A 15340-nucleotide genomic window follows, 5' to 3' on the forward strand; every position below is an offset into this window, starting at 1 on the left:
TTGAATTTCTGAAGACTTGTTTTTATGCTTTGTTAGGACAGATCTCTGTATTTGAATAATTTCCGAGTTCTGGGATGGCTGCTTTAGCCCTGAAACATTGTCTTTCCTCCTAAGTCATGGTTCTTCCAGGCTTTCAACTTAAAGCCAAGGTGTTTATCAAGTCCCTGTCAGATGTCAGGGTTCAGACTTGAAACGCCACCTCTGATGGGCAGCAGTGGAAATCTCTGCTCAGTTTTCCAGCCTTCCCGCTGTTGCTTATCTTGAACCCTTGGCATCTCACCTGCACAGAAGAGATTGAGGAGTCAATCAAGGATTTGAGAGGAGTTTATAAAAAAAGGTTTTGGAGATTTCCCTTTTGTGGTTCTCTCCTCTCGGGATTTCCCGTCATTATGTTGCTGCTTTGGTAGTACTGTTCCCTGACTGCTCAGGACACAGGGCTGTGGCTTTCTGCTTGATCTCTGCCACATGCAAGTTGAATGTGAGATTGTCACATACAGTGGAAAAGTCATATAAAATGGATTTCTTCTAGTATGGTTCTTTTCTGTCAGGGATTAAATCCTATCCAGTTTCTGCTGAATTTTGGTCTCTCTCCAGTGCTTTTTTTTTTAAAACAGTGTGTTTTTTGTTGTTGTTGTTTGTGTTTTTGTTTTTACATTTTATCAAGATATGATAATTGTCATCTGTTAGTTTGAATAGTTAGTTTGGTATTAGCTGTTAGTTTGGTATTCGCTGTTCTGCAGTTATCAAAATTGGAATTTCTGAATGGTCTCTTAAAAACATTACTCTCCTTTTCTAAACCCTCCATTTGTATCCATCACAGTTGGAATAAGTTCAAACTTCTTTGTCTGACATGCAAAGTCCTACATGACCTAGACCCTAGTAACCTTTCTATCTTCTCTGTGCCCCCCAGCTCTGTGGGGGCACATTATGTTCTTTGAATATGTTCTGCTCTATCCTGCCTCAAGTTTGCACATATTGTTCCCTCTGTTGGGAATACCCATCTCCCTGTGCCTAATTAGGCTTCAGATGTCAGCTCAAATATCACTTCCGCTGGAAAGTATTTGCTGAATCTATGGACAGATTAAGTTCTCCTCCTCCACCTGCTAGTAACACCCTATGCCTTTCTTGTAAAGCATGTATCACAGTTTGTCATCAAATGCCTGAGTGGTTATTAGATTGTCTGTCTCCTCTCCAGACTGTCAATTCCATGAGGAGAGAGTACAGCCCTCTTTGCTCATTATCTTATTCCATGCCTCATACGGTATCTTGCTTACAACTGGTGCTCAATGAAGGAGTAGGAAAGATTGCATCATGCATGGAAGAAAGTTCCCATCTGAGAGTCAAGATACTAAGACATAAACGATACTATGGAACATATTTCAAGTCATCTCACATTTCTGACCTGGATTAGATGATCTTTTAGATCACTTTCCCCTGTCAAAATCCATGATACTCATAAAAGATGAGTGAAATTGAGACACTATGGGAAACAGTAATAATATGGGACACACGTGGGGGACTTGGATGTTGGGTGGAATTAAGATTTTAATCGCAGATGCTTATGTCCTGGGTCAAGGGCCTGAAAAACATACATGATGCTTGAGGATAATTCTTCTGGCAGCAGATAGAATTAAAGAGGTTTTGAAGTGGTCAGATCATGGATGATGCTGATGAGGAGACCCTGGCAGAACGGGACTGGTGTCAGGATGCTGAATATGGAAATGACATGGAGGGAGTGATCTGACAGATCCAGTGAAGGCCAGACTTAGAAAGTGTTAGAGGTGTTTTCCTGATCTGTTTGTTCCACTATAGGAGACGGAAGGGGAGTGTTGGGTGAGGAAGATCAGAGTCTTTGTGATGATCATGGGGTTTCCCCTTCTTTACCTCTTCTTTCCGGTCCTGCTCCGCACCCACGCCTGAGGGCAAAATGCATTGAGTGTCTCTTGAATGATGGCCAAACTTGTGCCACATTCTAAGATCCGCTTCACCGAATCCTTTCTCTTTGGGGCTCCTGGAACCAGAAACGAAATCATTTGTAATTTTTCTGTCATATATAACGGAATTTTCCCCTTTTCAGTTGTTATAGTGATAAGATACAAGTCAGGGAAGAGACCGGTCAGGACCATAATCTTTTCATTCTGTTTTTAGTGTGTATCCCAAGACCTTGTTTTATCTTTTCATCTTTACCCCCCTCCCATCAGTGATCACACCCTCAAAATATTTCACTTGAAGTTAATGTGAAACCCATTTGGGTTTCTAGATTTATGTCCTGTGTTACTTCTTTTATGTAAAAGTGTTTTGTAAAAGGGTACGTAGTTCTGTGGGAAAGCCTGAAAATGTCACATGGCTTTGTGCCTTTTCACTGATCTTTGTGGGAACGTGTGAATATCTTCCTTCAACACCACAGACAGTACACATGTACCTTTATCTTAGAGGCAGATTTAGGACTGAGAAGGAAACATCCAGAAGAACTCTGAAAACCTGAGGCTAAATAGATTTTGGGGAGTCATAGTCTGAAATTTTTTTTGTCTCCAAAGAGTATTTTACTTATAGTAATTCTTTGGAATACTAGAGTATAGTTCTGGAAGACTTTTCAAAGACGTTATACTGATGTTTGTTTATGAGGCCTGACAATTACGTTCGTGAACTCATCCTAGAAAAAGTGCTACGTACCTCATTGCTTAATATCACTATGGTCAACTTTGAAGTACTCCCCTTGGGAAGCTATGCACCAACACCAGCGCCTAGTCCACCCTTCAAAGCAATTTTGGAACTCTTTTTCTGAAATGGCCATCAGAGCCGTCACATATTACTCTTGAAGTCCTGAATGTCATCAAAATGTCTTCCTTTCAATATTTCCTTTATCTTTGGGTCAAGAAAGAAGTCCTTGAAGGGCCAGATCAGGTGAGTAGAGAGGGTGTTCCAATACAATTATTTGTTTACTGGCTCAAAACTCCCTCACAGACAGTGCTGTGTGAGCTGGTGCATTGTCGTGATGCAAGAGCCATGAATTGTTGGCGAAAAGTTCAGGTCATTTTCGTCTAACTTTCTCGCACAGCCTTTTCAGCACTTCCAAATAGTAAACTCGGTTAACTGTTTGTCCAGTTGGTACGAATTCATAATGAATAATCCCTCTGATGTCAAAAAATCTTAGCAACATTGTTGCAACAAGTTCATGAACTTAATTTTCAGACCTCGTATATAACACAGTGTTTCACAATAGTCAGAGGGAAGAAAATCTTCAGGATCCATGAATAGACACCAGGTAGGTTATATCTATATCAGCCCTAGAACAAAGTTTTATATGGACTCAGAATGGTGGGGGATGGTGGACTTGGACTAAATACCCAGAAGCTATCTTCTTGTTTCATTTGTCCATTTTTTTTTTTTTTTTTTTGCATAGAGTAATTCTTAGGTGAGGGGCTAGGGTGACATCTCTAACCTATGCTTTCTACTAGTTCCCAAGATTTTTCCAAGGCTATGCCCATAGTCCAGGGGTTGCCATTGTTTGGATTGAGCTAGAATATCCTTAGAATACTGGCCCAGGCTCCTCAAATAACTAGGCTCATTTGTGATGCCCAGTCCTTGATGAGAATATGAATAGAGCAGTCACGGGAAAGGGGAATGATCCTCCATACTCTGACAGCAGAGGTTCATCTTGGCTCAAGACCTGTAGCTCCCAACTCTGAAGTCACGGTTTCTATATTGCTGGTACTTGGGACATCAGGGACATTTTCCTAGAATAGGAGCACTGTTGGGGGTTGAATGCTCATTGATTTGAGGCAGATGAAATAATTTAAGTATGGTTATTTTAGTGCCACTGACATGGAAATCCAATTGGTTCAGTGACAAAATACAGAAACAAATTAAAATTTAGCAGGTCATGCCAACGACATATCAACAATGATTGCCTTTATACAGACCGACTCATTACATGGGTAGGTTGGTGCTTTCAGAGAGGTCATTTGTAGTTTATGTTGGAAGAATCTAGAATGGGAGAGATGAATGTCTTTAGATCAGGGCTGACATACAGGAATTTTTCAGTTGAAATTTTACATATGTAATCAGCATGAAAGGCAAATCTGGGCAAAGAAATTAGCGAGTATCCTAAATTCAAAAAACACACACATTCTGACACAGTCCAGTTTATTTACTCCGAATAATTTTGGTATAATTTTTCATAAAGAATATTCCTTCTTCGTTTCTTCCTTTTGTCATATTAAGCATTTCCATTGCTATCATCTTTGAACCTGTAAATAAGTAAATAAATTCAGTGATTGTTATAGTCATAGGTAGACTCAATGGGTCCTTTACATCCCAGCAGAACTTCATGGCTGTTTTTAATGCTAATAGCCCTCCTGATCCATACATCTACCCACAAGATATTAGTGAGCGAATATAGTGCTAGACTCTGAGGATATACATATTAATAACGTGATATCTTGTGCACAAAGCTCTGGTTTTGCCATTCACTATTCATGCCGTACTATGGTGCTTATGTCCCCTGCTCTCCCGACACCCTCACAGCTTCTCTTTTCATGCCACAATGAGGGATTGGATAGGATCTCCAAGGCCTGAGGACACCATGGTAGTAGTGAAATGCTGGGTGGAGAGCGAGATGGATCTGGGTCCATGGATCTGGGTCCATGTCCTTCTTCTGAGTGAACTTGGCAAGTCATTCATCTCTCTGGGTTTTGGTTTTCACAATTTCAAAAGAGTTTTGTTGGATTCAGTGACCCGACACATTGAAACTGTGTCTGTGACTGACTGTCCCCAACTCAAGGATAATTTCTGGTCTCCTTACTCAATCCCAACCTCTCACTTGCTTTTTCCTGAAAAAAAAAAAAAATCCCTGGCTCCTAATATTTGGTGTCATTTGAGGTGGGGTGAGGAGCTGAGAGACTTACTTTTTAGGAAGACAATATTTTTCACAGATATATTTTTGTTTAAAGTTGTTTCTGTTGCCTGAACAGCCAGAGAAGATGAAGGGTTCACACAAAAATGTCAAGGTGTTGTAGTAGAATCTGGTCAAAAATAAGTTACAGGTGCCGTACAGTGGAGGATAGTTACAGATCTCTGTGCATGAGAATTCCACAGTCAGGTTTTCTTTTCTACTACCATGTGGGCATTCTTTTCCTCACGAATTCAGACTACAAATGATCATCAACCGGTGTAAATCTACCTGATCCCTGGGAGAGTTCCCCAAGCATAAGTTTCACTGTCTATGTGATATGGGGCAATGACTAGACTATCACCTGGGGCCATGACACAGATAAACAGTTGGAGAAGGACAACAAGGTAGCTGTACCACCTTAGATATGAAAGCAAGACAGACCCGAGGCTTCCTCCATCCATCCCAGGATTCCTTCTTCATATTAAGTAGATCCCATTTCTTGACTCTCCACATGCTTTCCCACGTCACTGGGAGTGACATCTCATCTGCTCCCCCAAGGACACTGCTCAGAGCCCTTACTTTCATCTCTAAAGAATCTTTGCAAGCATACAAACTAACAGGGGCTTTGACCCTCTACACCTAATCCTGAAGGATAGGCTTAAGATGCCTCATCTGGCAGAAGATCTTCCTTTCCTCCATCAGTCTGTGTCCTCTCCCACCCAACCCCCCCACCCTTTGGGTTACTAATTCAGACTCACCGGGTCTTACTAGACCATGGAGATAGGTGGTTAGAGCAGGAGCAGTGACGACCATATTGGAGGGAAAGAAGGAGTAATGTCAGTCTTCTTGAAGTCCAGCTACAGCCCTTATCCATAACTGGGAATTTGCTCCACTTACCCTAAGTATTTCATACATGTCCATTATAATTTGAATCAAGCAAATTAATTTTAAAAAGTAGAATGGGAGTTTCTTAAACATAGGAATGATGGCCTCTGTTTCTCTGTATCCATGGCATGTAACACAGTAGTCCTGTACATATGTGTTAAATAGAGTTGAAACTCATCTAACACACACACACACACACACACACACACACACACACACACACAAGTCCACACCAGTAAAGGAATTTTCTGACACTCCTGACATCAATCCAATTTTTATAATCCCTACGGCTCTAACACTGAAATCCCTTGGGGAAAAACTCAAGTCAGTTCTACTTTCTGTCTTCCTCCTTCTCCAATCCATGGATGGAACTCGATGAAACTCCTAGAATCAGATGCTCTAAAACCATATGGTTTGAGGTAAAAGGAGAACTTGATTCCTTCTTATTGGCATCAACATCACCCAGGCTGCCTAGACATTCTTCTCCTCCACAGTGCCCTCCTGGGTTGCCCTTCCTATTGTGCCTTACCTCCAAGATGTCCACTTTCGCACAATTGTTTTTTGATCTTTAGAGGGACCAGGAAACCTGAAAGTGTACGAAGGGGCATGGAAAAGATGAGGAGCAACAGAAAAAAGTAGATCAATTCTGGCTTCATGGTGTTGCAGATAGCAGATACGAGAGTCCTGGACTGGGCTGAAATTATATCTTGGGGGCAGAGCTCCTTTCCTTGGGAGGAGTTGAACTCATATTTCTGATTTCATCTCCCCAGGGCCCAAGCCTGGGCAGGGTTCTGGTGCATCCAGAATCAGCCCAGGGAGCAGGACAGAATGTGCTTGGGTACCCAGCCATGTAGCTTGCAATGTCACAGTTCATCAGAGCTCTACCGCTGAGCTTCAGTCTCCACCGTCCCCCACAACTAAGGATCATGACTACTCATGGCTCAAGGCCTCAGCATCTCTACAATGAACAGTTAGTTGTTAAAGAACCTATCAGTGCTTTAACATACAAATGAAAAATTTGAAAGTAAGTTAATGTAGCCTTGAACCTAAGAAACTGGAACAAAACCAGCAAAAGAAGTATAAAGAAAGTAGAAGATATTGATGAAGGTAGTAGTTGAACTTAATGAATTAGAGAAACACTAAGATTGCTAAATAAAATTAGAAGTTTGTACTTTAAAAACACAGTTAAAATAGACAAAACTTTAGCAAGAATGGCCAAGAAAAACAGAGAAGAAACAAACATTTTCAATAATAGGGATGTGGAAAGGATAGAACTCAAACATGGAAAAGAAAAATTTGCAAGGAGGTAATTTGTAAAACTATAAAAATAATCTCCATAAAATGAAATTATTCAGACTAACTCAATATACAACAGAATGCCCGAGTTCATTAATATACATGCATGGAATTTAAATAAATGCTGATTTTACTAGTGAGATGATTTTTTTAAAAAAAATTTATTGGGGAATATTGGGGAACAGTGTGTTTTTCCAGAACCCATCAGCTCTACATTAAATCGTTTTCAATTTAGTTGTGGAAAGTGCAGCTCAGCTTTAAGTCAAGTTGGGTTTTTTTTCCATCTAGTTGTAGAGGGTGCAGCTCAGTTCCAAATCAAGTCATTGTTTTTCAATATAGTTGTGGAGGGTGCAGCTCACTGCCCATGTGGGAATCAAACCAGTGACCTTGGTGTTATGAGCACTGGGCTCTAACCACTGAGAAAACCTGCCGCCCTGGTGAGATGATTATACTGATAAGCTCTCTCAAACATTCACTGACAATTACCCTATTTTGCTGTATATAATGGGCTCCCGTGTATAATGTGCACCCACATATTCGAGCCAAACTGGGCCAGCCCGAGAGTCTGATCTTGAAGTAATCAGAATTTTTGCAGAAAATTGTCTCAATTTAGGGGACTGGTTTTCTTCTTAAGACTGAGCAGAGACCAGGCTTGCAGGTCTAGTTACAGGGTCTCACTGGTTTACAAGGCCTCTGATGATGGCCCTTGCCACCAGGATACAATTAGTCCAGGATGCAATTCACAGGTGAGGGATTGGACTTTGTCAATAAGAAGGACAGAGAAGGGATGCAGGGAAAGGATGCCTGAAAAAAATCAGAGACGAAATGATCTAGCTGAATAGCCTATTGCTGGGAAGATCATGGCCATGCTGAACCTTGTAGCATATTCAGAAGACTTGACCACCAGCGTTTGGAGGACCATTCTCTTGGTGGCTGAAACACAGTCACTGCACTGATGTTTTGGGTACTGTTTTCAGAAGCACTGAGAATAGCCAAGTCAAATGTCAATGACTGAAGTACTAAGAAAATGTCCATATAGAACTATACAAAACTTTGGATCAAGTCAGTGGGAGAGTTAAACTAATTGGGGCTCCTGGCTTGTGGGACAGGAATCAGGAAACATCACAAAGCAAAATTTGTTATGAGAGCAAGGACATTTCATGTGAGTGTGAGGTTTGCTGCTCGGTTTGATTTCAAGGAAAAAACAGGAGCACAGATTTGGTACTTTGGGTCCACTAAGTAGCTCAACCTGAGAGGGGAGGTGATACCAACCTATACAGATTTGCTTGTCATATCTGAGAGTGTAAATATTGTGTGTATATATGAGGAATGGTTCAGGAGAGAGAGGGGAGCTAATGGATAGGACCAGCTGATATTCCAACTCTGTATAAGGCAGGGGGTGAGATTTCAGAGAGGAGGGAGGGCTGACACAAAGGTTCTTTCATTTTAATGGTCATACAATTATTTCTCAGGAAAGACAAAACTAAAGTTAGGAAAATAGCAAACACATGGGAGTTTCAAGGAGTATGGAAATATTACAAAGATCATAAAATTTGTCTGAATTTTCTTACATCTGTATTCAGATGGTGTAGTGAGTATCTCGAGCACCTCTCTTAGGCCTTACGTGGAATCTGTTTAAGTGAAAAAAACAAACCAAAACAAAACATAACAGATCTGTGTTAATAGGTTTTGCAAAGTCTCCATGGATTCATTTAGGTCATCTCTATCTCAAGGGAAACCCAGAGGATGCCATCTCTTTCCATGTCTCTCCTCTTCCATCAATTGATCTCTCCTTCTTTCATTCCTTTTAAAACGTAGTCACTGCCTACTATGTGCCAGGCACTGCAAAGATTCACTAAAAATATTAAATTAATAAAACAAAATGTCTACTTTTGAGTTACTCCTAAGGCCACTCTCTATTTCACTCTCCTGGGAATCAGCCATACTATAGTCCTCTTGGTTTCCATGGACCTTCTTCTATAGCTCCTATAACGGGAACGGTCAGGTGAAGACTGGGAGCTAGCTTAGTTGTATAAAGTAACATATTGCTATACACAGTTCATGGGTCTGAGAGTACAGTGATTGGGTTTGGGTGACCTTGTACATGTAGGATGGTTAAGTCCTGGGTGACCATCAGATATAGTGAGAAACCTTCCTATGCCATCTAATAATGTCACCTTGGGCCAGTTAGTTACCTCAGCTGGGCTTGGTTTCCTCATCTGCCACATGAAAATAATAATACACATCTATCTTAGGGTGATTTTAATCTTAAATTATATCAATATATGTAAATGGCTTAGCCTCGTGCCTGGCACATGGTAATTATCCAACAAAGGGTGGACTTTTGATTTCCTAACTGCAAAATCACAAAGGATGCTGAGATCCAACCCAACTCTTAAGCCTTCCCATTTCCAAACCAGGTTTTATCTTGGGATCCCAGAGCCTCTCCTTTCCCTCTCCCCAAGGACCAAGGACAAGACTGGATTCCTTACTTTGTATTCTGCAACACAGGTTACTTGACACTCTATTTTAAGCTTGTAGTTGTTAAGGTTGCCATCACAGCCAGAGAAGATAAAATGCTCACATCTTTTGGATGTTTTGTTGTAGAAATATCTAATGTGGACTTCATAACAGCTGCCAGGATTCATTTCCATCTTGCAGGGATCTACATGAGAGGTTCCCATTGAGTTAGGGAGAATTAGTTAGGACTCAGCAGGAGAGCTTGTTTTCATGGGGCCCATAAAAATTCCTCATGTTAGTCTGGAAATATTCCCATATTCAAAATCACCGAAGGACAGTGATTTTGTGCAAAGTGATGAGGTTCCTGTGGGGAGTGGGCTGTGAGCTGACAAAGGCCTTGCAGCTGCAAGGTCATTCCCATGGGAAGCCTCGCCTCAGCAATCTTCCCAGAAAGTACAAGATAACACTAATGTGGTCACAGACATACAAACTGGCCAATACACAAAACAAAATGTTCTAATAATACCTGCTTGTTCTGCTAATACTTGTTTGTATAGACAATTATTCTAAGACTGTATAAAAACTGTGTGTGAAATAAAGACGGTGCCACTGCTCCGCCATCCGTGGACGGTGGACCTCCGGGTCCCAGCCTTCCTGTCTCTGTGTCTTTTCTCAATCTCCTCACCCTTCCCCATCAGGCTGAGCCCTCCTGGCCACGCGGGCTGTGGCAGTTCCCGTTTCACATCTTATGTTTTATTAAAGCACGGTCTCCTGCTTCTCCATACCTTCACCTTTCTCTCCTCCTAACTGCTCATGTGGGACCTCCAGTTCAGAATGCTCATGTTCCAGTTTTCATATACTCACTATATTATCTACACCCCAATTTCAGGTAACTGTGCCTGCTGCTGTCCTCGAAGGATTCATATCAAGATGGATAACCTTGGGGATAATATTCTTTTGCTCTCATCTCCTGTCATCTTTTTCCCTGTTGCCTTCTCAGAGAGGCATACCTTCTGCCTTCATGGATAGGAGTCACATAGCAAAGTGACTAAAGCAGCAACAACAGGGTTGTATTGGCAACTGGGAGATTGTTATTGATTCTATTCAAGCAGCCAGTCTGGAATTTACTCCCTGGTAAAATAAAAAACAACACTCTCTGCAGAAGGCAAGTTTTCTGATCTACACTTTACATAAGGGAAACTGAGACTAAGGGATGGTAAGTGATTGAGTGACTAGATGAAGGGCACACATTTGCTAAGTGGTGGGGCCAGAATTTGGGGTGTCTGGCTCACAGTGTAGATGTGCCGCCTCCCCACACTCTGGAAGCACTGAGCCTGTACACATTATCTGCGGATGAAAGCGTCATCTCCTTTCACATCTACGTTCTGAGCTCCTCTAAACAAGAATCATGTGTTCGTGTTCTCTGTGCCCAGAGCTCAGATATTGAAAATGCCTCAATTTGTTCAGTTCCAGTCCCCTTTTTCTCTCATCTCAATACATACTCTAGATTGTTCTAGAATCTTTGAAATTTTACCATGAAACCCTTCATTCAAAATACTTGCAGTCTTTGGAACCCCTACGAAAGACAGCCTCTTTTGGAAAGGACTTATTTGCATCCTAGTTATTTTCTCATCAGACAACCACAAGACCCCTAGAGTAAGTTATACCCTGAGTCGAGGGACTAAGAGTCTCTGGGTATCGACACAAAAGGAGGAACTTCCTGGACCACCCGGATATCGCATTTTTTTGCAACACTCTCCCTCATCCATAATTGGTCTTTGAATTTATTTTCTCCTTTAAGTTCATACCTTTGAATTTTCCACACAGGTGTTCAGCAAGTCTAGAAACACCACCCATTAATGGGGTAGTCCGCAAAAAGAAGATGAAGAGCCCTAGCAGAACTCCCAGCTCAACAGGCTTCATGGTGCAGCGAGCAGCAGGTAGGACAGTCTTCTGATGTTATGTTTTGGGCTTGAACCTTGAGAGGGCCGAACCCACTTACCCCAAGGGCCAGGACGAGACATTACTAGGTGTTGGGTTGAACAGTGAATACTTGGGTACCCAGCCATGAAGCTGAAGGCCCCAGGCTGATTAGACCCCTCATAGGGAGTCCCATGTTGATGTAGAAACCATAGAAACTAAAGGACCAGCGCCTCTGTGTATGTGTAACCATGGAAGGTAGAAGATCAGAGCAAAGAATTAAAAGACAATTGCTTCTTTTCCTCTCTTCAACCTTCTACAACAGGAAGAGACTGATCCTGGTGCAACAGAAAGAATGTACCAAACACAATAATTGGAGTAATAGTAACTAACCCTTATAGTACTTCCTTCCTGCTCGGAACTATATATATATATATATATATATATATATATATATATATATATATATATATATACACATATATAAATATATATGTACCAGGGGTGCCAAAAAATGTATACACATGACTTGTATTCATCTTTTGTTATTGGTATATATTGAGTATTACAAGTTTAATAGTTTTTGTCTTTTTAAAAATGTGTATACATTTTTTGGCACCCTCTGTATATACACACACACACACACTAAATTCTTGAATTATCATATGCTCCCCATGGGTTAAGCACAATTATTCTCATCATTTACACATGAAAAAGCTGAGGCTGAGGTTAAGTTATATGTACAAGGTCACACATCTATTATGTCCTGAAAACAAGATTTGAACTCACTGCACTAGGTACTTATTACCTAGGAGCACAGAACACCTTAGCTCTGTTTTCTTGTAGGAGTTTTGAAATTTTGATTTTCACATTTATAACCTTAAACCATCTGAAGTTGACTGTTTTTGGTAAGATATGAAATAAAGGTCCAATTTTATTTTTTCAGTGGTTCCAGACCGTTTATTAACGAGTTCCTCTTTTATCTAGTTATATGACAACTTCACTTATATATGTGGGATTATTTCTGAGCTCTTTATTTCACTCCATTGTATATTCTTCCTCCAAAACCATTTTTCACTCCCTTGAATTTTGAATTATCTTAGGATTTGGAATTTTCATATACATTTTAGAGTCAGTTGTTAAGTTCTTCAAAAGACCCATCTTGGATATTGATTTGAATGCCTTGGATTTACAGATCAATTTGAGGAGTGACATTTTTACAATATTGTCTTTGGTATGTAGTTTTCCGTCTATATTGGTTTTCATTAAGATCTTCCAAGAAAGCTTTGTGATATTTCTCATACAGGTATTGCAATCTCATTAAAAACAATTTTTTTTTAATTGGGGAATATCGAGGAACAGTGTGTTTCTCCAGGGCCCATCAGCTCCAGGTCCAGTCGCTGTCCTTCAATCTAGCTGTGGAGGGCACAGCTCAGCTCTAAGTCCAGTCGCCGTTTTCAACTTCGTTGTTAAGAGCTCGCCCTCTAACCAACTGAGCCATCGGACTTCCCCACCGGCAGCTCAGCAGCAGCTCGTTGTCTTCATTCTAGTTGTGGAGGGCGCAGCTCACTGGCCCATGTGGGAATCGAACCGGCAACCCCGTTGTTAAGAGCTTGCGCTCTAACCAACTGAGCCATTTGACATCCCCTGCAATCTCATTTATATTTTTAATATTATTGTAAATGCTATCTTTAAACATTATGTTTCTTTCTATTTGCTTCTGATGTACAAAAATGTAATTCATGTTATATATTAATCTTATGTCTAGCGTAAGCATTTCCTTAATGAGCAGCGAGATTGAGCAACTTTTCATTTACTTGTTAGCCATTTTTATATCTTTTTGGAAAAATGTCTATTTAGGCCCTTTGCCAATTTTAAAATCAGGTTATTTGGGAGCTCCCATAGTGATGAAAAACAAGGACCTACAACCAGGATTACTCTCCCTAGCAAAGCTATAATAATATTATTATTATTATTATTATTATTATTATTATTATTATTATCTTAGATCTGGAAGCAACCTAAGTGTCCATTGTAGATGAACGTGGCATACATATACAGTGGAATGTTATTTAGCCATAAAAGGAATGAAATCTTGCCATTTATGACAACATGGATGGATGTAGAGGGTATTATGCTAAATAAACTAAGTCAGACAGAGAGACAAATACCATATGATTTTACTTATATGTGGTATCTAAAAAACAAAACAAACAGATTCACAGATACCAGAAACAAACTGGTGGTTACTAGAGTTGGGGAGTTGGTGAAACTGGTGAAGGGGATTAACAGGCACAACCTTCCAGTTATAAAATAAATAAGTCATGGGATATAACATACAGCTCAAGGAACATCGTCAATAACATTGTAGTAACTTTTGTATGATGACTAAACATCATACAAAATTTTAATGTATATAAATATCAAATCATTACAATGTAAACCTGAAACAAAGGATATGGTATGTCAACTATCCACCAATTTTAAAAAAGGAAAGAAAATATCTTTCTGATACCTTTCTTCTACATTTTGTAGCTGATTATTCTATGCCTTCTTATGACAATGATTTTTATATCTCATTTCTATAGAGAGAACAGAGAGATAATTCAGTCTCTGCTCTAGCATGGTCGATCAAAATTATAGACCTGGAGCTCTCCTGCACAGTACAATCATTATATTCTAGGACACTTTATTATAATCTTTAAAGTTGCTAAGGTACTAGATTTCAATCATTCTCACGACCAAAAATAATAATTACGTGTCATGATGGAGATGTTAGCTAACACTATGCTGGCGATCACATTGCAATACATAAATGTATCGAATCAACACATTGTGTACCTTAAATCCACACAATGTTACATGGCAGTTATATCTCAAGGAAAAATTAAGTTATTGGTTGTTGAGAAGAGATTCTTTCCAGGTTCATAACATTGATAACACCGCTTCTATAACCTTCTCCCTAGTTTCTGGCTCAGGTGGCACCTGTCTGGGACAAACCCTTGGAGAATTCGAGCTCTTTGATCTTGATCTAATGGATTTTCATTGCAGCCTAATAGCCATTAATCCAGCTCTACCCAGTTCTCATCACCACCCTGTGCTTATCCGAGGTTCACGATGTGGCCATGAAGCCTTGAAGGCTGGCCCCCAGCTGGATGCTGTCTAGCATCTGATTGATATTTCTCCTTGAGGTCAAGCATAGGATCAATTTGCTTCATGAGTGCCGCCAAGGGCCGATTGTCCGGGAGGTTGTCCAGATGCGAATGTCCTAGTGCATTCACACCACCATTACCGCATGCAGTATTATCCCTGTGGGTTGGGACAGTGCTGCCTCACTCCATGCTTGGATGGGTTGCTCCTTCCTCGTCTCATCCTGGGAGGAAACTGCACTGAGCCTTGGGAGGCGCAAGTGAAGGACTTGAACTTCAAGCTTCACGAGTTTTGTAGTAAATCAGCCTTTGCAGCCAAGTTCAAAATCTATTTGCAAGCCCGATCTTACAGGGGAGAGTGGTGTCAGATTTATTGCTTCTCCATACCGTCCTGAAAGTGGACTTTCAGAAAAAGAAATTTGTGGAGGCCTGTGGGAAAAGGGAGCTAATTAGCTCGTTTTTGTTTTTTCTGAATTCCTTGAACATTTGTGGATTTCACTATGTTGGGCTTCCAAAGAACTATTGTCGCTGAATTGTGTGTTGTCAGCCTATGCTTGATCGCCCTTGAAGTGGCATCTCCAGGAAACGCTTCCTGGAATCGGCAGGAGGCTGTCATGGAGGGTCGTTCACCTTACCACACAGTGGTTCCTCTTTGAGAACATGGGGAAGAGCTTGTGCCTTTTGCCATTTACTACCACGAATATTTCCACCTTTCTTGAGTATCTTCTTGGGTTAG

General features: G+C 40.6%; 1 protein-coding gene across 1 annotated transcript; it reads right to left on the reverse strand.

Annotated features, from left to right (window-relative positions):
- Positions 1 to 9052: 9052 nt before the first annotated feature.
- SPINT4 (serine peptidase inhibitor, Kunitz type 4) lies at positions 9053 to 11551 on the reverse strand (the record flags this gene model as incomplete). Its single annotated transcript, XM_081033350.1, has 3 exons — positions 11344 to 11551; positions 9568 to 9740; positions 9053 to 9061 (listed from the first exon to the last, which is right to left on the reverse strand). Exons 1-3 carry the CDS (start codon positions 11456 to 11458, stop codon positions 9053 to 9055), a joined length of 297 nt encoding a protein of 98 aa, XP_080889476.1. The 5' UTR covers positions 11459 to 11551.
- Between the last annotated feature and the right edge of the window lie 3789 nt (positions 11552 to 15340).

This window comes from Rhinolophus hipposideros (assembly GCF_964194185.1).
Source record: "Rhinolophus hipposideros genome assembly, chromosome: 22".
Taxonomy (NCBI): Eukaryota; Metazoa; Chordata; class Mammalia; order Chiroptera; family Rhinolophidae; genus Rhinolophus; species Rhinolophus hipposideros.